This window comes from Chionomys nivalis, chromosome 1 (genome assembly GCF_950005125.1).
Source record: "Chionomys nivalis chromosome 1, mChiNiv1.1, whole genome shotgun sequence".
NCBI lineage: Eukaryota > Metazoa > Chordata > Mammalia > Rodentia > Cricetidae > Chionomys > Chionomys nivalis.
The window spans coordinates 125822618-125846290 of record NC_080086.1 but is presented as its reverse complement, the minus strand read 5'-3'; the positions used below and the strand labels follow the sequence as shown (position 1 = coordinate 125846290).

The 23673-nt window shown below is 42.0% G+C and overlaps 1 protein-coding gene across 3 annotated transcripts in view; it reads right to left on the bottom strand.

Annotated features, from left to right (window-relative positions):
* The window catches only part of Sos1 (SOS Ras/Rac guanine nucleotide exchange factor 1), an 86964-nt gene extending 63615 nt beyond the window's left edge, over window positions 1–23349 (bottom strand). For all 3 annotated transcript variants that reach the window (XM_057792479.1, XM_057792487.1, XM_057792497.1), the window contains exon 1: window positions 23133–23349. In XM_057792479.1, coding sequence (XP_057648462.1) covers window positions 23133–23219 — 87 coding nt within the window. In that variant the 5' untranslated portion in view covers window positions 23220–23349. The remainder of the gene's footprint in view (window positions 1–23132) is intronic.
* Window positions 23350–23673: the final 324 nt, after the last annotated feature.

Genomic DNA, 23673 nt, shown 5'->3' with positions numbered 1-23673 from the left:
ATTGCCCCTTTTAAAACTCTGGGAACTTATTTTATTTCTGTACACTGAATTGCATGCCTTGACAGCTCAAACTGTCTTTCAGAGATCCTCTATACCCTCATGGGTCATTTGCTAGCAGTGAATCCTAACATCACTTGGAGCGAAGCTTCTAAGTGGCTATCAGCCAAGTTCCTTTCTGAAGATTATTAATGAGGGGGCTGAGACTCATAGTGTTTGCTGTGCAAACACGTAACCAAGTTTGGATGCCAAGTGCCCATTGAAAATCAAAACTGCCAGGTATGATATATACCAGTACTGAGGAAATAAAGACAGTAGGACCACATATCCAGCCCATTAGTGAACTGCAAGTTCAGTGAGACCCTGTCTTAAAAAACAAGGTGGATCCAGTTATCAAGGTGCATGCCTTTATTCTGAGAACGTGGGAGGGAGAAGCAGGCTGATCTCTGAGCTCAAGGCCAGCCTGGTATACACAGAGGATTCCAGGCCAGCCAGGCTAGTTTAGGGTGAAACCTTGGTATTTGGGGGAGGGAGAAAAGGGGAGTGGGCAGAAAAGCAATTGAGGAAAGCATCCTCCACATCTATGTGCATACATGTGCACACCAAACTATACGCATGAACCTCAACACCATCATACAAACAACATTAGTGATACCGTCTATTCTAGGCTCTCTGGTTTCTATTACTTTTCTGTTTCCTTGCAGTGCTCCGTGTCTTCCGTCACCTCTTAAATGTGTGTTGCCTCATGCTGTTCTCCTAAGTAATATCATAGTTACATTTTGAACTATGACCTGGGCAACTTCAAGACTATCCCTACTCTCCTGATTTTGAAACCCATGTCTCCAGTTATCTGTGCAATAGCTCCATTACTCAATGTCACATTTAACACTAAAGACTTTTTCACAACAAAAACTAAACAGATATATGGTATTTTCAAAGGTGTGTGTATATGTGTGTGTGTGTGAAACAGTATATATGGCTCTAGATGTACTAAGATGTAATTCTCAAAAAGATATATTTAAAATTATGGATCACATATTTATTATTCAAGGTCTCCATATCAAATATACTATAGCTAGAAATTTACAAAACCACCAACATTTTACAGCTGAAGAGGTGATTCAGTTGTAAGAGCACTGGCTGCTTTTCCAGAGGACCCAGGTTCAACTCAGCACTGAAAGCAGAGTTCCAGGGAATATGATGCCCTCTTCTAGCCTCCGCTGGCAAGCATTTGGTGTGTGCATACACACACACACACACACACACACAGAGTACATAAATCTAAAAAAAGTGAAAAAAAGAAAATCCACCATCTGCTAGAACTAAAAGAGGTTTTAAAGGTCATTTAAATCGGTCCTCCATCTGTTAGATGAGACAAAGACCGCAACAATCCCATAGCTAACAGTGATAAACACTAACAACTGAGCCTGTGCTTCTGGTGTCTAATACAGCTCTTTCAAAATCTCGCTCTAACTAGGGGGTACAGGGTACAATATCCCAGAGAACCAAAGACAATGCCATGGGTATAGTTATTAGTGCCCTGTAAATAAAACTTGGCTAGAAGCATGTTGTGGTGGTTTGAAAGAAAATAACCCCCACAGGGAGTGGCACTATTAGGATGTGTGACCTTGTTGGAGGAAAGGAAATGTGTCACTGTAGGGGTGGGATTTGGGGGCTACACTCGAGCTATGCCCAAAGGCACAGTTCACTTCTTGTTGCCTATGGACCAAGATGTAGAATTCTCAGATCTTCTGCAGCACCATGTATGCCTGCATGCCGCCATGTCCCATCATGATGATAATGAACTAAATCTCTGAAACTGTAAGCCGCCCAATTAAATGTTTTCTTTATAAGAGTTGCCATGGTCAGGGTGCCTCTTCACAGCAACAGAAACCCTAACTAAGACAGAAGTTGGTGCCAGGAACTTCTATTGCTGATAGGCCTAACCTGAAGGAATATGGACCTTGGGACTATGGATTAGAAAATGGTTGAACACTTTAAGTGCTATTTAACAGGCCATCCTAGCAGGAGCATGGAAGACAGTGGTACTCAATGTGATTTGATGAACCTGACTCAAGAGGTTTCAGAGAAGAATTTTAGTATGTTGCCCAGAGATCAGTCTTGTGAAATTTTGGTGATAAATGTGGCTGCTTTTTGTCCTTGTCTGAAAAGTTTGCCTGTGGCTAAACTGAAGAGTTTTTGGATTAATTCCATTGTCAGAGAAAATTTCAAAGCAGCCTAATATAATCTTTGTCACGTGCTTATTAGTGTTAATTCTAGTGAAGATTTATAATGAAAAGGAGCAAGCTTAGCAAGGAAAAATATAAAATGTAAAATTTGAGGAGAAAAGGAGCACCAGGGAAGAGAACTAAATCCTGTGCTCAAGGAGATAAACCAATTAAGAAATAGAATAAAGGGAGTGGTGACCTCAGGGAAAGACCCCACCCAGCTAAATTTCCCACCTGTGAAAAGGAATTAAAGAAAAGTTTAGTGCTGGTGGTGGTGCACACCTTTAATCCCGGCACTTCGGAGGCAGAGGCAGGCAGATCTCTGAGTTTGAGGCCAGCCTGGTCTACAGACCCAATTTCTGAACAGCCAAGATTAGGCAGTGAAGGAAACCATCAAAAACAGAAAGCTGGTGAAGATGTAATTGAACAAACACACATGTTCCAGCCCCAGTAAACACCAGTACTTGGCAGTTTTGATCACATGGTTCTGGCTTTAGAGTCAAAGAACAACTAAGGAAAGCCACTGAGGCCAGGCATGTGTCAGGGGTGTCCCTGACTGGAGGCCTAGAAAAGCCATTGTATGAAGCTGTGAAGTTGAAGTGGATAACCTTGGAGACCCCAAGATGATGGACATGCCAGAGCCATGGGATACCTATCAAGGAGAGCTGCTAAGAGAGAGTGGAACCAGCCCACGGTAGAGAAGTGTGTTACAATCAACAAAGCTGAAAGGAGTTGGAAATCTACTATGCTCCCTTCCCTGCACTTTGGAATGGTAATGTATGTCTTGTGCCATTATATGTTGAAAGTATGTGAGTTGCTTTTTTATTTTGATTTTAAGGCAATTAAAGTTAAGAGAGTATATGAATCTCAGAAGAGACTTTGAACTTTAGACTTTTAAACAAGTTTGAGATTGTGATAGATTATGGGGCCTTTTGAAGTTGCACTGAATACATTTTTGCATTATGATATGGTTATAAGCCTTTGAGGGCCAGGGAGTGGAATGTGGTAGTTTGAAAGAAAATGGCCCCCAAAGGGAGAGGCACTATTAGGAGATATGGCTTTGTTGGAGTAGCTGGAAGGAAATGTGTCACTGTGGCGTCTCCTATGTCCAAGCTATGCCCAGTGACACAGTTCACTTCCTTTTGCCTGTGGATTAAGATGCAGAATTCTCAGCTCCTTCTCCAGCACCATGTCTGCCTGCATGCTGCCGTGTCCTACCATGATGACAATGGACTAAATCTCTGAAACTGTAAGCCGCCCAATAAAATATTTTTCTTTATAAGAGTTGCCATGGTCATGGTGTCTCTTCACAGCAACAGAAACCCTAAAAAACATGTCCTACTTTAATCAGCTTTGGCAGATCTTTTCATGTGACAAGGTAAAATGGTCACTGATTCTCCCAGGATTCAATGGTTATAAGTTTGTCTCTTATAAAGACTCACTTATCGTGGTCTCAAACTCACTACATGGCCAAAGATAACCTTATATTTCTGACCTTCCTGCTCCTACCTCCTCAGTATTAGATTACAGGTATGTGTGTGGTGCTGGGGATCAAACCCAGGGCTTCATGCATGCTAGGCAGGCACTCATACCAACTAAGCTACATCTCAAATATTATACATACTGTCTGTTAAGGGCTAGCTATACAGGAATGAGTCAAACACAATAATTGTTTACATTACTGACTTTATATTCTGATGTGTACGAACCCCTACTCCAGGTACTACAGTTTGAGCTCTAATAATGAGTTACAATTGTATGTTCTTTCTATCAGTCTAATTGGATAATGATGCTCCAATCAGACAAGGTCTTGTTCATCTATTTATAGAATAGTTTTCTCCTTTCTTTTTACTCCAGGCCTCTAGCATTCAGGGAAAACTTGAATACTCTGTTTTGTAGAGGTGAAGGCATAAAATGTTTGTGTGCCAATAAGGCTAGGAGCTTGGCTGACTCCAGGAGCACACCTTCAAGCAGAAAATTATTCTACATACAATATCAGTTTAAACTAAGATAGACATTTATTGTGTAGAATCAAATTCATTATATACAGCCACACCAGAGAAACACAATGACTAAAAACAATAACCGGATAACTAAATTCTCATACACTCAAATGCTGGTTAAATCTGGTGTTTTATGTAAAAATTTTTAGGATTCAAGTTTGATAATTTCATTTACTGATAGTTACTAAAAGCTGAATAAAACCTATTAGGTAAATAAATCAAACAGAGAATTACTTTACTACAGAAAATGAAGTGTATTTCTAAGTTTCTGAACACCAGTCTTTATCATCTACTTTCTCAAATCAGGTTCACAAAATTCATTTACACAAGAAGCCAACAAATTGTTTTATTCCCTCAAAAGAACAAACATTTCAAGTTCTCTGAAAACACAGTTAAATGTCTAGCAAAACCAAATATTCTAAGAAATACATGATACACATTTTTTAAAATGTGTACCAGTGTTTTGCCTATGTGTACCACATATATACCTGGTGCCTGTGATGGCCAGAAGTGGGCATTGGATCCCCTGGAACTGGAGTTACAAACCATTGTAAGACACCATGTGTGTGCTAGAAACATGAACCAGGTCCTCTGCCGTAGCAGCAAATGCTCTTAACTGCTGAGCCATCTCTCAACCTCAGTAATAGACCCCTCCTTTTTAAAAAAGAAAATACTAAAGAATCAATGATAGACATGAATAGGAATTTTAATCGACTTGACATCGATTCCTTTGGTAAGATATAATCACCACATTCAATCAAAGATGCCACCTCTGGGATTTTAAACTACCCAAAAGACTGACTTCTATCCTGATGGTTCACTTTAACTGCAGTAAATCCTTGCACATTATATAACAATTTTATGTGCTATTATAACTAGTTCTGTATGAATTTCTGTCTGATATAAGGACACTCAGGAACCCTAGGTAAACCACCAGAAAGCACTGTTTTAAATTCTGATGAATCTCAAGAGCTCTTCTGGCTAATTTCTTTCACAAAGATTTGAAAGGCCTTAGGTTGTATTCTATCATGTCTTAAGGTCAGATCTTCTCTCACACATCCCTTCATGGTGCTATGTATGCACATAAAGAAGCCAGATCAGGACACTGGCATGTCACTTTATAGTCTTCAGACAAGGTCTCTTCTTAAACTGGAAGGAAAATCACCATTTGGACTGAGATGCGACTCTAGAGAGTCACCTGTCTCAGCTCCTCAGTGCAGGTTACAGGTACCCACAATCATGCCTGGTTTGGGTTTTTGCTTTAATGTGGGTTCTGGTAGTTGCAAGTCCTAATGGTTACAGAGCAAGTACTCTTACCTACTGAGCCACCTTCTCAGCCTTAAATATAATGAGAGAATCTGAAATGAGGCTGGTATTTTCAAAACCTTTACCATAAGAGCAAATAATAAAGATTTGATTATCCAAATCTGTGTTACGGTTGTTAAGTCATAGTTGATGCTTCAGATATTTCTCTCAGCTCACTCTAGGGTTAGTTTAAAAGGCAAGAAGGGCTAGGGAGAGGGCTCAACAAGTAGAAGCGCTTGCTTCACAAGCCCATGTATGAGCTTTGGTTACTGGCGGTATAAAGATGAATTAAGGACATAGCACCACTGTCCTACTACCAGACACAATCATATAAGCCTGGATGCTGCTGCTACAGAGCCTTGGGGTACAAGACGTTCCAGCAGACAGGACCCAGCCTTTTGGAAACAAAAGACCAACAAAGCACTGGAAACCACCATGAAGATGCTGCAGCCCAATTAGATACCAGCCAAGGTCCTAGTCATCTTCCTGTGAGATAGAACAGGCATCCACAGTGACAGTCACCCAGATCCTGAAGGGACAGGTAGGTAGGTGGTCATCTAAGACCTGACACATCCCTCAGTCAGGACTTATTCCTTATGGGGCTTTGTCTAAGGCATACCACATAGACAGGCACAGCCACAGCCTTCCTCTGAGGAGTCAAAGCTAAATGTCAAGATCATTGATTTGCACACGTACACAAATGCAACATGACATAGGGCAATGAGCACACCAGTGTGTGCTAATGTCTTATGTAGCACACCAAAAAAAAATCAGGCAGCCTATGGAAGAAATGACCCACCATCGTGGTGCTAGAAATAGTACTGAATGTTTGTAGTCCAAGAACCAAAAATATGAAAACAGTCACAATGTCCGAGGCCCAGTAGTCAGCTAGACTTCTATAGTCGGTGACATCCCAGGGAGAGATCCCGTTTCAAAATATAAGGAGGACAACTCCTGAGGAATGAAACCAAGGAGACCTCTGGCCTCCACAAGCACATGTGCGTTCGCACGCACACACATACACACACACACTCACATGCAATAGGATACATGTACAGCAGGTATTTTTCAGAGTACATATATAGACTTAATTCTTTAAATAAAACCTGTATAGTGTAAGACGGTATAAAGCTAAGGACATGTAGTTGTAACAGAAAGTGTGCCATAGAGCATAACAACAGAACACCTGAATATCATAAAAAACTTTCTCATTGATAAAAGATGGAATCATTTGGGAGTTTTATTTTTGTTCTGTTTTGGTTTGGTTTGGTTTTTCAAGACAGGGTTTCTCTGTGTAACAGTCCTGGCTGTTCTAGAACTCGCTTTGTAGACCAGGCTGGCTTTGAACTCACTGAGATCCACCTGTCTGTGCCTCCCAAGTGCTGGGATTAAAGGCATGTACCACCACTGCCTGGTGAAATATGGAAAAATTTTAAGACCAAGTCAAGGGCTGGAGAAATGGCTCAGCAGTTAAGATCACTTGCTGTTCTTTAGACCCAAGTTCAATTCCCAGCATCACACAGGGTAGCTCACTTTTAACTCCAGGTTAGTCAGCCCTCTTTCTTGGCCTTTGTGGGTACTCATGCATATGTGGTATACAAAAGTAAAAATAAAATTAATCTTTAAAAAAAAAACCTTTAAGCTGGGCGTGGTAGCACACACCTTTAATCCCAGCATTAGGGAGGCAGAGCAGGTGGATCTCTGTGAGTTCAAGGCCAGCCAGGTTTATAGAGTGAGTTACAGGATAGCCAGAGCTGTTACACAGAGAAACCCTGTCTCAAAACAAAACAAATAAACAGCAACAACAAACCCTCTAAATCCAAAAAACTTTAACTATTCAAAATACAATAGCTTTATACAAGGCTGAAGTAAATGATACTTAAAACAATCTTGATATTGGACTTTCCAGTTTCCAAAACTGAGTATTGCTATTGTTTTAAAAAAAAAAAAAAAACCACTGAATTACACTGAAAATGACTATGGTACTAATTCCTCACCCTGAAAAAAATTAAATATACATACAAATTTTCCTGTCTGGTCTGTACCTTATAATAACCAAATATCCCTAATTAAGGAGGAATTCTTCCTTCTGGGAGGATCATAATAAATGTAGAAAGATAAAAATTGCAACCTGGAACAAATAAATTAGCTCATATTCATTAGTACATGAAACCATTATATGAAAAGCTGATCTTTATAAAGGATAGATTAGCCTCTGAATCCTCTGGTCCTTTTTGACTAGTATCATTAAGATTAGGACCAGACTTGCTCCAATATGAAGGTGCGGTGCGGTGCCACCCGAAAGACAGACTGATTAAGTATTTAGCTTTGATAAGCAAAACGTTTAGAGATCTATAGAGAAAGCATAAAAGGTGGTGAGGGGATGGCTCAGTGGATAGTGAACTTTATTTGGATCCCTGACACCCACGAAATATTGGGCAGGCAAAGTAACCAGCTGTAACCTCAGCACTCAGAGGGCAGGCGATCCATGGGACAAGCTGGCCAGCTAGACGACAGTTTCAAAGAGACAAGAGACCTGCCTCAAGAAATAAAATGAAGCACGATCGAGGAAGACACCTGACTTCAACTTTGGATCTGACCATCACACATGTTCACCCAAACAAAAGTAAACAAATATCAGATAGTAAAACAAATTACAACTTGAGGCAGAAGAGAAGTTATCTTAAAAGACACTGAAAAGAGGCTGGAGGCATAAACGCATGAGCTGGCAGACCCGGGAAGAGGAAGCTTACCCGAGTAAGAGCCTAAAAGCATTCCCTATATGCAGCAGTCGGGACTGTACAGCTCACTAGATCTAGACTTAGATCTTGTGAACTATCAGAATTAGAAGATCATGTGATTGATATTGGGGTAGGAGGGTTTCTGGCAGTAATTTTTAAGATTCTGGTTTTACTTTAGATATAGTTGAATAAACTAAAAAATCCAAGAAATAATTAAAAGATTTTATATGAAATTGCTCATCTTGCCCCTAGCCCTAGACAACCATGGCAGGCAAGAGAGCTGATTCTGCCCCTCACCAGCTGTAGCACTTGGAAAAGACTCTGCACCTCACCTGGGCAACACAGTAGAGCAGGCCCTGGTGGTGTAGGTGTAGGTGAGCCAGCCTGCCCCTTACTGCTTACTGCACAGGGTAAGCTGAAGGGTTGGGTGGGGGTGCTGAAGAGCTCACCATGGTGGTAAGGATGAGGGAGAGCTAGCAGGGCTGACCAGCCCAGCAATCACTCAGGTCCCGAAGCAGAGCTATGAACTGTCTCATCCCATCACCAACCCAGCTAGGCTGGAGCACGTTGAAGGGGCCGGTCCTGCATACCCAAAACCTTCAGGATCTCCATGACACAGGACAAGAGGATATCCAGTGAGGGCTTGTGTCAATAGTGTAGCAGAAATCAGAGGCCTCAAACTAGACGCATGGACCAAAGGGTTTACTGTGTGACTCACTGTGTCAAACTACAGCTTCCATGACGAGACTTTTCTTGTCTTTTTGTTTTATCTTAGGAAGGAGATTGCAAGGGCAGAGGGTGGATATGAAGGGATGAAGAGATGAGTGGAATCAAGATGCACCATGTGGCCGGGCGGTGGTGGCGCACGCCTTTAATCCCAGCACTCGGGAGGCAGAGGCAGGTGAATCTCTATGAGTTTGAGACCAGCCTGGTCTACAAGAGCTAGTTCCAGGACAGGCTCCAAAGCCACAGAGAAACCCTGTCTCGAAAAAAAAACAAAAAATAAATAAAATAAAATAAAATGCACCATGTGAAATCCACAAAAATCAATAAAAAGTTAAAAAAGGGAAAAAAGAAATTACTCATCTTGATTCTGAAAACAAACCAAGAGCACCACCAACAACCAGGCAAATCTGAACATACCAAACATATAAGTCAATGAATAACTTTGGGAACCCATCACAAAAGACACTGCACAGGAAAAACTCAGCCAAGCAATCAGAGCAATCTGCTTTAAAGAGAACAGAATGGGGAGACAATAAATAAAACAAAAACTTTAAAAATAATAAAACAAAATAAAGAAAAATTTGTTTTAAAGCTGGGAGTGGTCGCTCATGCCTGTAATCACAGCACTCAGGAAGTAAAGACAAGAGGACCGCTTCACATTCAACCCAGCCTGTGCTATATAATGGGGTTAGGGCCAGCTTGGGCTATGAGTGAAACCATCTTCAAAACTATATGCAGGGACTGGAGAATTGACTCAACAATCAAAACACTTGCTGCGCTTGCAGAGGACCCAGGCTCAATTCCCAGCACCAACTTGGTGACTCACAACTCCACTGGTGACAATGTAACTCCAGTTCCGGGAGATCAGAACACATGCAAATGGTATAAACACGTACAAGCAGGCGAGATACCAACACACACAAAATAAAGAAATAATAATAATTGTAAAAAGTTATTTCAGTTGAGAATGCTGATTCATACTTGTAATCCTAACGAATTCCAGCCCAGCCTGGGCAATATAGCGAGTTCCGGGCAAGCCTGAGTTATATGAGAACTTGTCTCTAAATAAAATAAATGACTTTTAAAATCTGTGTTCGGCACACAGATATTAATTTTATTATTCTTTAAAACAACTCATACGCTCTATTCACTGTTTGTATATAGATTTCAAACCTCTAAGAAATTGAGAAAGGGGCCAGAGAGATAATCTGCAGCTAGGAGCACTTGTCCTTGCAGAGGATCCAGGTGCAGGGGATCTGGTGCCATCTTCTGGCCTATGCAGGAAAAATGCATAAATAAAACAAATCCTTTTTGAAAACTATGCGAGTCCCAGCAGGATGTGGCAGCACAGGTTTATAATCCAGATATGTGGGAGGCAGAGGCTGAAGTATCAGGTGTTCAGGGTCAACCTTGGCTACACTCTGTCTTAAAAAAGAAAAACAAAGAGGCCTGTGAAATGCCTTAGCAGGTGTCTTATTTAGGGTTTTATTACTGTGACGAGACACCATGACTACAGCAAATCTTATAAGGGAAAACATTTAACTGGGGCTCAGAGTTCAGTTCAGAGGTTTAGTCCATTACCATTATGGCAGAAAACATAATGGCAAACAGGGAGGTGCTGGGCAGCAGCAAAAAGTTCTATGTCTGGATACACAGGCAGCAGGAAGAGACTGAGACCCACTGGCCAGGCTTGAGCATATGAGACCTCAAAGTCCACCCCTAATGACATACCTCCTCTAACAAGACCACACTTCCCCCAATAGTGCCACTCCCTATGGGCCTATTGGAGTCATTTTTATTGTAGCTCTGTAGGACCTGGAGCTCAAGGCCAGTCCCGGCCATACAATGAGACCTTGTCTTTGAAATACTGATATAATATGGAGCGGGTACTCTGAGGCGGGAGTGCATCCTTTACCTCTGTGGTACTTTGATCACCACTAGATTAGTTTGCCCGTCCTAGCAAAGGCTCAACAGCAAGAAGGTGTTGTAAATGAAAGCGAGACCTACCCACACTCCTCAAGGGCAGGGTTTGGGGTGTAGGTAGGTAGATCCCTGAGCTCAAGGCCAGCCTGGTCCACATAGTGAGCCCCTATCTCAAACAAGCAAACAACATCCAGAAAGGATAAAATGGCACTGTCTATGCTACTCGTCCTTTTCAGAGCCTCGGGAGCAGCTCTTTAACACAATCAAGGCACTATGTCCGATGCCAAACCTGAATGACTAACAATTTGGCTAACCTAGGGCACCAGGGTCTATCTCAACAACATAAGAAGATGTTATGGAGTATAAAAGAAGAAATGGATTGGAATAAACTTTGTTAATATAGTCTACTCTAAGAAATGATCACGGGGCTGGGCAGTGGTGGTGCACACCTTTAATCCCAGCACTCAGGAGGCAGAGGCGGACAGATCTCTGAGTTCGAGCCTGGTCTACAAGAGCTAGTTCCAGGACAGGCTCCAAAGCAACACAGAGAAACCCTGTCTCAAAAAACAAACAACAACAACAACAAAAACAAACAAACAAACAAAAAAAACAAAAACAAAAAAAAGAAAAGAAAAGAAAAAGAAATGATCATGGTCATTCCTCTGTATTCACCCATCTGTTGAGTTGTGGATGTGAGAGAGAAGTATATTTATTATATGTGAATATGTATCAAGTCAGCACGTACATTTTGCATCATTAAATTCAAATACTTTTTAAAAAAATGGAGACGCTCTTTCTACATAGCCCTGGCTGCCTGTGTATTTGAAATGTAATTTGTAGTCTTCATTTAAACAGCAAATTTGCATTAATTAAGTCTTTGTAACTTGCTTGTTTCTCAGACAGGCTCTCTTATAGCCCATGCCGATCTCAAACTGAGTAAGCAACTGAGGATCACCTGAGTTCTTCATCTTCTGCCTCTACCTTCCAAATGCTGAGATGAATAAATCATGTACCACCATGCCCAGCAATACTTTAAATAAATACTTTAAAAAATAATCCACAATAGAATAGCGTTGAGTAATATTTGCTTATATTTAAAAATTTGGAATTTCCGGTCACCATCAGAAAGATTTTGGTAAAGATATAGAACCTTTATTCAGTGTGTGTGAGTTATAATATACACAGTATCTATACCTAAAGAGAACATGCTTTCCCCACTGTGTTTAACAAATCTTGGTCATTTCAGGATGTAAATGTGATTATATGGCAAAATAAGAATGAAAGGATAGATTTTCCTCCAGAGCTTTAACTGACTGCTCCCATAAAAGTTAAAGACAAACAGCTGGCCAATTAAATTCTGACTAAGAGCATAGTTGATTTCACTTTAATGAAACTAGAAGAGAAAAACCATACTAAACTACCGTCCATGCCTTTGAGGTCTTTTTCTTATGTTGAAGTTTGTCTTGGTTTCTCATTGCTTGATGTTGAAATTACGAACAGTATTTGAGGTTTTAAAAACATATGACCAAACTCACTGGAATGACTTCATCAGTGTTGAACACTGATGGGTAAGCGAGTACTGTGTATTATAATATACTTTTTGCTAAGAAGCACTGTGTTACATAATAGCTAAATAGAATCGGTGTTTTAGTTGGTATTTCAATTAGCCTATCATAATTCTTTCTAAGAACCAGGTTTATAGCTGTATCTTTTAAATTGTATTCATTATTGTTTGTGTGTGTTTTGTGGGTTGGGGTGGGGTATGTGATGGGGTTGAGGTGTATTCAAGACTACTGTTATCGCATGTAAGTGTTACCATTCCCAGTTACACCATTACTTTTTAGAGTCACATCAATCAAAAAAAAAATGTAGTACATTTTATCTATTGTGTGTGCACATGTGGGAGGGGTACATGTTCATGTGCCACAGGCAAAATGGCTCAGTAGGAGGGTACTAGACAGATGCACAAGCCTGACCTGGAACCCACATAAAGGTGGAACGACAGAAGTGGCTCCACTAAGTTGTCCTAGACATACAAGCTGTGGCACAACCCCGGCCCATGACCCACCCATAACGCACACACAATAATAATACATAAATAAAAATTAAATCTTAACTGTGAAACACATTTTAAAAAGAACATAATTAGGACTGGAGAAATGGCTCAATGGTTAAGAGCACTGGCTGATCTCCCAGAGAACCCAGGTTCAATTCCCAGCACCCACATGACAGCTCATAACTGTCTGTAACTCCAGTTCCAGGGGATCTGACACCCTCACACAGACATACACATAGGCACAACACCAATGCACATGAAATAAAAACAAATTTAAACAAAACTTTTTAAAAAAAGAACAATTTAACTAAAAGCTTGTTCACTCTTTTTTTTAAACATAACATTTTTATGGATTATCCAGGAATTCACATCATGCACCTCAATCACATTCATTTCCCAGTCCTTCCTTGTCTGTACCCCCACCCTTATGACCTCACCCTCAGAAAAAAAGTAAAAATAAATAAATAAATAAATAAATAAATAAATAAAAAATAAGAAAAAAGTTGCCTCACTCACTGGAGCATGGACAAACTCCCAATGACCAGCTCCTTAAATAGAACCGAATCCTTTCCTCCTGCACCCCCTCCAGAATCAATGAATTGTAGAGAGCCACACTTCAGCACCCCATCACACTTTTTAAGACTTCTCTTTGATGGCTTCCTGTCTATGCAATTACTTTGAGGGGAGGTTGGGAGGTAATGTTTGTTACAGAAGCCTTCCATGTCCCTCCCTCACAGCAAAAGTAGCCTCCTAGCTCTTCACAGTCAGTGGGAACATGGATCATGTCATGCTGGTGACAGCACAGACCACAAAAACAGCCCCTGGCCGCAGTAGGACCACAGACCCAGACAAAGCCCTCGGAGGCAGCCCAGACTATGGACACCAAAATGGCCTCAAGGTGGCAGTGTAGATACTCACCTGCAGACACGACATGAGTCTGCAGCACTGACCACAGACATCCACATGACCTTTAGTAGCAACATGACCACAGCCACCGTAGGACCATGGGCCCACACATGACCCTCAGTGGCAGATGGACCCAGATATCACCATGGCCTCAGGTGGCAGCACCTGAATATGGCTCCCAGTAGTAGCGCACCCCACAAAGAAAGTTTCTTAACTCTTAGAAGAACCGGAGGCATAGTTTCAAACAATTTTGCAAGATGGACCCTACTTTCCCATTGTACAAATAATAAAAACTATATGCAGGCCAATCTTACATATGTAAGTTAAGACATGACTTAAAACCCACTTCTTTAATTTGACAGCAATGTGACTCTGGACGATAGATATAGTTACTTGCTACTCTACAAAATAGGGATAAGGCACTGGAGAGATGGCTCAGAGGCTAAGAGCACTGGCTGCTCTTCCTGACCCTGTTCAATAAACAGCACCCACATGACAGCTCACAACTGTCTGTAACTTCAGTTCCAGGGAGCCCAACACCTCCACATAGACACACATGCAGGCAAAACACCAATGTACATAAAAATAAATCATTTAAAATTTAAAAATAATAAAATGAAATAGGGATATTATCTACTTTAACACTGGGCATGATGCCAGAAACCTATGACCCAGCACTATAGAGATGAAGGTAGAAGGAGCAAGAGTTCAAGGTCATCCTCAGCTACTTACTCAATTTGAGTCAGCATGGGCTATAAGAGAGCCTGTCTGAAAAACAAACAAGTTACAAAGACTTAATAATTAATGCAAATTTGCTGTTTAAGAGAGGACTATAAATTATATTTTAAATACACAAACAGCCAGGATCACACAGACCTTGTCTTGAAAAAATTAAAATGTTTTAAAAGAAATATAATCAGGGATCACTGATTTTGTGTAATATTTCTGAAAATGTTACTGTGTGTATGAATTTCTAGTAAAAAGTCCTTATGACTTTACTGATAGTATGTTACTGTAAACTCTGTGACACATGGGAATCACAGCTGAATAAAGTTCTTACCGGACAGAACAAGAGAAGACTAAGTATACAGGACAAAAATACACAGTTAGCACAAGAGTGTGTTTCAATAGTATTCGCAGGTGACTTTTGGACCATTAGGCAAACTTTATAAACAGCATTATATGCATCCTGGCAGAATTCTAGAAATCAGCCCTGTTCTTGGTCTCAATTATATTTATATAGAAATTACAGTTTTTCTAAATGTTGAAACTTCTGACAGAATTTTTGATGGTTTTAAAAAATACATTTAAATTTTCTGTAGATTTATTTTATATTATACATGAGTATTCTGTTTGCCTTTATGTTTGTGTATCACGTGCATGCCTGATATCTGTGGAGGTCAGACAAAGGCATCATATTCCCTGGAAATGGAGGTATGGGTGGTTGTGAGCTATCATGCAGATACTGGGTCTTCCAGGAGAACAATAAGGGCTCTTAGCCACTGAGTCATCTCTCTAGCCCTCAAAATACACTTTGAAAGAAAAGAAAGAAAGAAAATAAGTGGACAGTAGGTTTAAAGACATGAGATTCAAAATACCTTTTTTCCTTTTTCTTTTCTTTTTGTTTTTTAGTTTTTCGAGACAGGATTTCCCAGTAGCTATGAAGCCAGTTCTGGAATTCAATCTGCAGACCATGCTGGTCTCAGACTCAGAGATCCGCCTGCCCCTGCCTCCTGTGCGCTGGGATTAAAGTCATGAGCCACCACCGCCCGGCTCGGAACAACTTTTTCTATATAGTTTTTTATTATCTAGTGTGGTGTGTGTGTATGTATAGGCATACATACCTAGGTGTGCACATGAAGATCAGAGGACAACTCAGATCACCAAGCTTAGTTCTCTGAGCCACTGCAGGGGCACACACCTTCATTCCCAGTGCTCAACCCTGTCTCAACAACAAAATTCCATCCTCTGACTTCCATAAGTGCTACAGAGCAGGCATACCTACACACACACACACACACACGCCTGCCCGCGCACATGCACGCAAGCATAAAACATACACACACATGCACACATGAATGCAAGCGAGCAGTATGCCTGTGGACACACATGTTGGTGTGCACACACAAATGCGTGCACACACAAGCACACACGTATGCCTTTGCGCATGAACGTAAGCATCTACGTACATACATACACGCTTACGCACAATCGCACGCACACATGCACAAATGCTCTCACATGCATGCACACATGTAAACATGCACACAAGCAAGCATGTGTGTGCACATAAAGGAAATAACAGTTTCAACTTGAATTCACAAAAACCTTATAGTTAACCGACACTCAAGAATTAAGACTGAATGCATTCCCCTTAAAATTGGGCAGAGGACAAAGAATGCTTACTCTCATCATATTGTTCAATGTGGTGCTAAAGTTCTTGCAACTGGTACAATTCAAGCAAAGTAAATAAAAGAGATCTGAAAAGGAGCGACCAGAAATGCTACTTACAGATAACCCATCTAAGTATGCTACTTTGCTAGCTGCTGTGACAAAACTCCTAAGAGCCACTCAAGGAAGATCTGTTCCGGCTCACAGAGGGTCAGACACAGTGAAGGCATGCAGCAGGAGCGGGAACACTCAAGTCAACAGTAAAACCATTTAGAAAGGACAAAAGATACCAAGGCACATTTTAAAGCCTTTCACTACAACAAAGTTTACAATAAAAATATAGGTATGTTTCTCAGAAACAAATGAATAAATTCTACAGCAACCAATATTATCAGAAAACTTAAAAGAACTGGATGTGGAGGGGGTGTTAACTATTTTCTCTGATGTGCACCCTAACCTCCAACTCCATGGGGAAATGAACAAATCGGACTTTACGAGGAGCCCCACCTGCCCACTGTCCCTGTCCACCTCAGTAGTAACCAGAAGTCACTCCCAAGCTGTCCAGAGCTCATGAGTTTATCTAGGCATCGCCGAAACTGTTTTCTTTTTAGTTACTATTCTATCTGTGCTTTTGTAAACTGCAGAGTTAGCTGCATGAAAGCTGAATGTGAACACCTGTAACCCCAATATTTAGGAGGCAAAGGCAGGAGGATCAGGAGTTCAAGGCCAGCCTGGATTACATGGCACTGTCTCAACAACAACAAAAAGAACATTTGGGCCTGTGAAATGGCTCACCTGGCACCATGCCAGAGTTTGATTCAGGGGATCCACACGGCTGAAGGAAAGAACAGATTCATGCAGGTTCTCTGACCTCCACATTCATGCATGCACATGCACACATGCGCAAACACATAAATGCAATTTAAAAATTTTTTAAGTGGTGGCAGCTTTATTAATAGCTACAAATTTAAAGCATCAGATATCATCCACTAGATAAACAAACTGTGACATAGTCACATGATGGAAAAAAGGACTAAATTCTTAAAGCATAATCTCAAATGCCTCACTAAAAATATACACTACTTGAATCTATTTACATGATGTTCCAAAGCAGATAAGATTAACCTATAGTGGAATGATTGAAAGGTTACGACAGTGGCTGTCTCTGGGACGAGGGACAGGAATTGATTAGAAGGGCATGAAGGGAACTTTAAGAGCCATGGTAATGTACTATACTTTAGTAGAGACTGTGTATACATTCATTAAGCAGTGCAAATAACATTGTATATTCACTGTATATAAACTTCTTATAAAAAAAACCAAAAGGAACTGTAAAAATGCTATTGATTTCTAGTTACTGATGCAGGTTGAAGCATTTAGAAATAATGTGCTCTTATAACCTGCAAGTATAAAATTCATCAAAATACCAGATAAGTGCCCAGTGTGGTGCCATACCCTGATCTCTGTGAGTTTGGCACAAGCCTGGTCTACATAGTGAGTTCCAGGACAACCAGAGCTACATAGAGAAATCCTGTCTTGAAAGGAAAATAAAATCCAGACAGAATAGCTCATCGCTGAGGGGAGGGACTGAGACAGGATGGTTGTTGTAGTGATATTTTGTTGTGGGTGTTTTGTTTTGTTTTTTGTTTTTCAAGACAGAGTTTCTCTGTAGCTTTGGAGCCTATCATGGAACTAGCTCTTGTAGACCAGGCTGGCCTCAAACTCGCAGAGATCCTCCTTCCTCTGCCTGCCTCTGCCTCCTGAGTGCTGGGATTAAAGGCATGCACCACCACTGCCTGGATGTTTGTGTTTTAACAAATAAAGCTTACCTGAAGATCAGAGTGCAAAGCTAAGCCACTAGAGGCCAGGCGGTGGTGGCTCACACCTTAATCCCAGTACTTGGGAGTCCCACTAATCCTAGCACTAGGGAGGTGGAAACAGGAAGGGATATGGCTAGGTGGAGAGAGGAATATAAGGCGGGAGAAGACAGGAACTCAGATACAGTCTGAGGGCAGGATCACCCTTTTGGTCTGAGGACTCGGTAGAGGGAAAAGGTCTCTCTAGTGGCTGGCAGTGCTGCTTCTCTGATCTCTCAGCTTTCACCCCCTAATATCTGACTCCAAGTTTTTATTAAGAACAATTAGAATTTGTGCTACAGGTTGTCATGAGTCTAAGTCCAGCCTGGGCTTCACAGTGAGTTCCAGGCTACACTGTAAGACCGTCTCAAAACAATAGATTGACGGGAGGTAAGAGTGATAGGCATGTTGATAAAGCAGACATGGCGAAACAGTGATAGACTCTAAGATGACGGCTACATTGCTATTCTTTGAGAAACAACTAGTCAACAATAAGCTGCATATATCTAAATTGCATAATCTGACAGTAGCTAGCATATACCAACATATGACACCTTCAGCACAATCAAGATAAGTAAACATAAATCTCTTTGGTTTTGTTATTGTTCCTTCAGAGTCTCAAACTCCCTGTGTAGCTGAGTGACCTTAACTCCTGATCCTTCTGCCTTTGCTTCTTATATGCTGTGATGACAGGTGTATGTCAGCACACTTAACCTAAAAGTCTGTCTTTATAATAACCAATGATCTTCATTAGTTTGTATTTCTTACAATTTTATTAAAGTACAATTTTATATAGAACATGCTGTTTTAGTTTGGCTTTGTCAGTTATGAAATGGGCTAGCCACATTGTCATATATATCAGTAACCCATATTCCCTTTTATTGCACTATATGGCTATACATATTCATTTCCTTGTTGATTACCATTATTCAAATAAGATATTTAGATAGTTGTTAGGAGCTAAGCAGACCTACCACATATTCCTATGTATGCTCATCTGAACGGAGACTGAACCCAGGATCTCACACGCACTGGGTTTGCACTCTAACACTCTAACACTGTGCTACATCTCCAGTTCTTTTCTTACATTTTATTGTGAGACAAGATCTTGAAAAAGTTGTCCAGACTGGCCTTGAATGTCTACTTTTCTTGCATGGATCTCCTGAATAGCTGAGATGACAGGCTTATACTACTAAACCTGACTTGTACTATAAGTCTTTCTATAAACACAGACCTCATCTAGGTTTCTATCTCAGACTTCCAGATCGAATGCACCAGGTATCAAAAACAAGCTGCCAACCAGAGAAATATGCCTAGACAATCCAAAGGGCCTTTAAAATCAACATGTTCCAAATCTTCTCATCCACCCAAAGTCCAGTGACTACCTTCAAGTAAGCCCGAAAAGATTCTTCACACTTTTTTGAACACTCTTGCAATCATAAGTGAGATGCTAAGTCCTGACAGCTCTGCCTTCTCAATACCACTCACATAGCATCCATCCTAATGCAAATACATTTCTTCTCCTAGATGAACTTAGTAAAGCAAGCTTCAGCTTCTCTCTCTTACCTTAGGTCCCATTCTTCCCCTTCCTTGAACAAAGTAAAGTTTCTAAAATTCAAATCAGTGTTGCTTCCTACTTAAAACCCCTTATAGGCCAGGTGTGCTAGCCCACACTTGTGACCGCGGCACTAGGACAGCTGACTCAGGACAGCTAAGTTACAAGTTCAAGACTAATCTGGGCTACAGGATGAGCCTGTCTAAAAAACAAAAACCCTTGCTTAAAAATGAGTTCTTTCTCCAGAAATACCCGCTACCACCTTCCACTTAGTCTTTTTTAATTATGCCATTTATCCATAGTGCCAGGGACAAATACCTGTTCTGAGACAAGCACCATGTCTTTGAGGGATGTGACAGATGTAGTAAGGAAAAACACCGTGGGCCTAATAAATACTTTCAGGAAAAGTAACTGTCCCATCTAGAAATACTTTGGTAGGAAATCAAATAGGAAGATCAGGGTAGAGCCATCTTATAAATCCCATTGCTAAAAACTACATTTTAACTTAAAGGACATCAGCAATCCTGAACAAATGCATGTTTAACACTTTCAAAGGTATATTATAACTTCTGAAATATATAAAGACAAGTGGGCTGGGGCAAGGGACTCAGTTGAGAGGCTACCCCAGTAATCCAGGAGAGGAAAATCCAAGCACTTAGGAGAGTGGATTACAAAGCCATGTTAGAGGTTCATAAACATGAGGTTTTGCCTGAAGGTGGGCAGCAATACACAGAGAGGAGGCAGGGATGACCAGCGTTTTGAGCCAATCAAATAAAATTCTAAAGCCATTAACCAAGTTAAAAACTGGTGTGTGGAGGGGGGGGGCGAGTTTTATTTTGAGTATCCCCTTATGCACTTGGCAACATTTCCAAATAACTTTAACCACTGGCAAACTAAAAGTAACATACAAAGGCTAAAAGTTCCAACTGCCAAACCAAAAGAGGGAAGACAATTTGAAGATTTACTAAGTCACAATGAAGCTTTTTAAAATGTAGCAACGTTTCCAAATAATTTACTTTAACCTCTGGCAAACTCAAAGTAACATACAAGGCACTCATTCAAAATGAGTCCTAACAGGTGTCAGACACAGTGCTGTATGGAAGTCCAGTAGGGTAAGATAACATTCCTATTCTCTAGCTGGGGACTGAGGACGCGGACAGTAAATCGGAACTTCAATTTCACTGCTGAGTTAGGGTAGGATGCTAGGAGGAAACAATGGAGCACTATCCAACTCAGCCCCGAGGGTTTGAGAAAATCTCTGAGGTTGAGTAGTATTAGACCAGATAAAAGGAACAGCCAGTCCAAAAAAGCCTCCGGTAAGAAAAGACATAGTTAAGCATTATACAAGTAGTTTAAAGTCTGAAGAAAGAGTTCAAGATAAGGACACTCCCACACAAAATGTCCCAGGACACATCTACATGAAATACCCAGCACACAGATGATAATTCAGTAATTTTAAACTAGAAGAATATATTCAGATTATGAGAAATATGTCCAACCTGTCTTAGGTAGCTTGAGAGGATTGTAGGTGAGAATTTAAATGAAGGGAAGACTCTTACACCTTAGTGAGATTCTGTAAACATATCACTTCTGAAGGGAAATCTCTGCTTGAAGTGGAAAACCAACCAACCATGAGGCTCCAGAACATGAACAACACTACGGTAAACCGGAAACACAACCCTTTCTAAAGAAGGCAGCCATGTACAAGTCTAGCAACTTGCTGTTGTGTGAAAATATATGGCAAGACTATAATTAAAGAAAAAATAGGAGTTCAGACCATATGTGATATTTCCCATTTTAAGATACTGGCGACTAATTACATAAATTGAAAAACAAAAACATCACAATGCCAGCCAAACAAAATTTGTCTGTGAATAGATTTCAGCAAGGGCCACCCATGTGGCAGGTTAGAGAGGTCTGCCAATGTCTACAATACACTTTCCACCACTTCAAAGGATTCCCGTGTTATTTTGGAGGTTTCCTTAGAATAGGAGTTACATGCTTTTAAGCCAACTACCCCAAACTGGTAGTATTCTGTGAGGGCTTTTATACATAGAAATCAAGTTTTCTGTCTCATCTTGTCCAGATGCCAAGCTTCTAGCATCACAAGGCACACTTCTACAAGCTAAGTGCGGGTAAAGCCAAAGTCAAAACGGAGTGAGGCCTCATGGAATCATTAATGAACAAAGTATGCATGACAAGGTGGTCTCTTTGATTTTCTTAGAAAACACCACAGGGGTCTGAAAGCAGCGAGGCACGTGAGGGTAAAAAAACCAGTAACCTAAATCTGAAAAACAAAAGCAGGGTCTTCTTCCAACAAAGCCGTTACAGCCATAAGATACCAAGAGGGGAAGGATCGAACAGGGTAAAGGAGAACCGAAAAGTCGCTGGTCTTTGAGGAATATGAAACACCTTTCAAAATTATGGTTAGAAAAAAAAAAAGGGCTCCGCATAATTGTACAGCAAACTCTCAATTCTCAATAGAAACAAAACTGTATCTTTTAGCAAAGATAGCATGAAAATTATCTGACAAGAAATCTAGATTAATACTACTGAAAGAGTAAAGAAACTTTTACAGGTGAGGTAAATAAAAGCAAAAAACAATCTGGTTGTTTTAAAATCCATTCAAACACCCGTTTCAGATGCCTTAGTATAGTATTTACTAAGTCACAGTGTTGCTTTGGAAGCTTTTAAAATGTAACAGCATTTCCAAAGATTTAACCACTAGCAAACTAAAAAAGTAACAAACAGAGGCTAAAAATTCAAAATGCCAAACCAAAGGACAGGCGATTTACAATGTTGCTTTAGGAGCTTTTAAAATGTAACAACGTTTCCAAATAATTTACTTTAACCTCTGGCAAACTCAAAGTAACAAAGACTGAAAATACAAAATGCCAAACCAAACAAGGGTTCGAAGATACTCAGACTCCCCAGAAGACCCCATCTGAACACAGTGGCATGGGCATCATGGGGGCAGGAGGGTGTCAAGAGAACGGCGAGTTATGAGTGAGGGCGACCAAAACCAAGCAGGCCATGCTCTTGCTGGCAGGCTACCTCGCAATTACTTAGGCAAGCACTGTGGCAGGGCACTCTCGAGCCACTAAGGGCGCACTGGACTCCTAAAACGGGAGGCTGACCGCAGCTCGCTGAGACTGAAAAGGTAGGCAGTGGCCTTCTTTGACCTCCACGGTAAACCGAGGCTCCCCCAACCGTCGCCTCCGCGCTTGGATTATCCGGGCCAACCCTCCCCGACTGTGTGCGGCCTTCCCACGCACCCCGGGCGAGTGTCAACAGCTGGAGCAGCCGGGCACGGGGAACCTCGCCGCCTGTGCAGTCCTCCCGGGGACCAGCGACCGGGGAGAACGACGGCGGTGCGCGCCCTGCCTCCCCGCCCTCGGCCGGCCCCGCGACGACTGCGCCCGGGAAGCGGGTTCGGCGCTCCTACCTTTTTCAACGCAGGCACCAGCAGCCCCCGCCACTTGGGCGCGTTCTCCTCGCTGAAAAACTCGTAGGGCAGCTGCTGCGCCTGCATGGTGCCCGCGGGGCGCCTCGGGGCTGGCGGAGGGGCGGCGGCTCGCGGTGCGGAGCAGGGCCGCAGCCCGCGCACAGCCCGGCCCCCTCGGGGCGCCGCGCGGCCCGGCTAGCGCTGTCGAGGCGGCTGGGGGGCGAGGCCCGCGGCCGGACACCCACCCGACACGCGCGCCGGTCGCCGAGAACCAACGCAGCCCGGCGGTGGCGGCGGCGGCATCCCGCACCACCGCCCGGGGCAGGCCCCCCGCTCCGCCCCGGGCCGCCCTCCGCCGCCCGCAACCGGGGCTGCGCTCCCCGGCACGGCCTGGGCCGCCGAGAGACGGCGCGTGGAGGGACGCTCGGGTCGGTGGCGCCCGCTCGCCTACGGGGAACTCGAGCGCGAGGCTCGGTGCGTGGCGGAACCCCGGGTCCGGGGTCGGGCGGGGGCGGGAAAGAGCCCGAGGTCGATGCGGGGG